At 31.3% G+C, this 2,091-nt stretch overlaps 1 protein-coding gene across 1 annotated transcript in view; it reads right to left on the bottom strand.

Annotated features, from left to right (window-relative positions):
- Positions 1-2,091, bottom strand: part of LOC106869364 (glutamate receptor) — a 695,940-nt gene that overhangs the window by 185,100 nt on the left and 508,749 nt on the right. Inside the window, exon 4 of the mRNA XM_014915088.2 lies at positions 1,662-1,858. Coding sequence (XP_014770574.1) covers positions 1,662-1,858 — 197 coding nt within the window. The remainder of the gene's footprint in view (positions 1-1,661; positions 1,859-2,091) is intronic.

Here is a 2,091-nt window from a genome sequence, read left to right on the forward strand (position 1 = left end):
TATGTATGTGTGTATATGTTTGTGTGTCTGTTTATACCCCCAAAATCGCTTGACAGCCGGTGCTGGTGTGTTTACGTCCCCGTAAATTAGCGGTTCGGCAAAAGAGACCGATAGAATAAGTACTAGGCTTCCAAAAAATAAGTCCTGGGGTCAATTTGCTCGACTAAATGTGGTGCTCCAGCATGTCCACAGTCAAATGACTGAAGCAAAAGAGTAAATAATATATATATACTATTCTATATATTTTTGAGATGAGGAATTATGTATATTATTTACAATGGACGGATAGGTGTCCGCACTTTGTTGATATCACAGCGTTTGAGCTGATGTGCTCTCCAGCCTTCATCAGATGTTCTAGTGGAATTTCGCACCAAGCGCCTTAGTTGACCAATGGGGCACTCTGCTCTCATTCCTAAAGTATTCTTTTCTTTCCTTTTTTGTTTTTTGTTTTTGCTGAAGTTATTTTTTAATATTATATATCAAGTCCTTGCCTGAGATTAAACTTAGGATCCGAAGGTTAGTAGCCCACGCTCAAATCCACTACTACGTTAGTCAAAAAAGGTTGCGTTCGAAATTTCACCACATCAGCTGATGAAAGCTGGAGACTGCATTGTATGTATATATGTACTTTCCGGACAACCCAATGTATATATATATTGGGTTGTCCGGAAAGTACATGCCTCCTAATCTTTCTAACAATTATTTACATGAATCATCATTGAACTTTAAAAACTCAAGAACTATATAATGTATTGGTATACTTATTTCTTTATATATTTTTAATAGTTTTTATTTATTTAATTTTTTTTTTTGTGAAAAACATTATTTTCATTTTCTCCTCTTCTTGAAAATTTCCTATGCAATGAAAACCGGTTAGAAATCCTTTTTAATCCTCCTTATACACATCTATATTAAAATATGTTTTCGGTTTAGCATTCTGCATTATTATTATTATTTATTTTCCTATATATATATATATATATATATATATATATATATATATATTCATGCTCCTACATACATATATATATATATATATATATATATTTCAATATGTGCATAACATTACTACTGTTTATGTTACAAGCAGTTAGAATATTTTGCCTTTATGTTAATACACAGTGGTATGCACATTTATTATCTCTGAGTTCTCAGCAAATGTAACAACACTAAGATTCATTTTCATTGAATCTGTGAAATATGCGGCCATTTTCATATTACACAAGTTCGCGTACGCATATATGCTAGCACATACACACATATATACGTACATATTAAAACATGAGACATATAGATAGATATAGATAGATGCATATATACATGTTTATATTTACACGCACATATGTACACAACGCTTATATGCACACATATGCATTTATATATATATATATGTTATATGCGCTTGTGTGTGTGTGTGTGTGAAACTGTGATGGATATTGAAGTCCATATAAACATATACATATATTTGTGTGAGCTTATGTGCCTCTGTTCATTTATATAATTAGATATTTTCCTACTTGTTATCTCGTCTATTCAGGCACATCTGTTGAGATGTAGTCTTATTGTCTTATCTTACTTCAATAGAAAGTTTGCTTTTTTATGGTGAGAATCAACTCGGATTATTGTTGTTGTTGAGGATATTTATATCGTAATGAACTTACTTGTTTAAGAATTATCTCATATCCTCCAGGTGAAGAAAGATCAAGTATAATACACTTGTAAAATTCCAATACCGAACGGTCAAGCATTCGTAGATCATCATGTGCTTGGGATACGTCTTCTAGTCGATGCATGTATATGGATACATTATATTGTTGTCGTGTAAACGTGCTCAATATTTGTTCGATTCGCATAAGTCCTGTTGGAGAAATAGAGAAAGAATTTTTATGTGATTAGACGTTTCGTTTCTATGAACCAAATCAAAGAATGTGATTTAATCTTTAATGCATCATCAACAGAGCAGAATCAAACAAAACAATGGTAAGAAAGGTTTGTGGTAACAAAGATAAAACCGACATTTTGAGATAAATACCGAATTATTTGAAAGCCATTAATTCTGTTTTATATATATATATATATATATATATATAT

This window comes from Octopus bimaculoides, chromosome 1 (assembly GCF_001194135.2).
Source record: "Octopus bimaculoides isolate UCB-OBI-ISO-001 chromosome 1, ASM119413v2, whole genome shotgun sequence".
NCBI classification, from domain to species: Eukaryota; Metazoa; Mollusca; class Cephalopoda; order Octopoda; family Octopodidae; genus Octopus; species Octopus bimaculoides.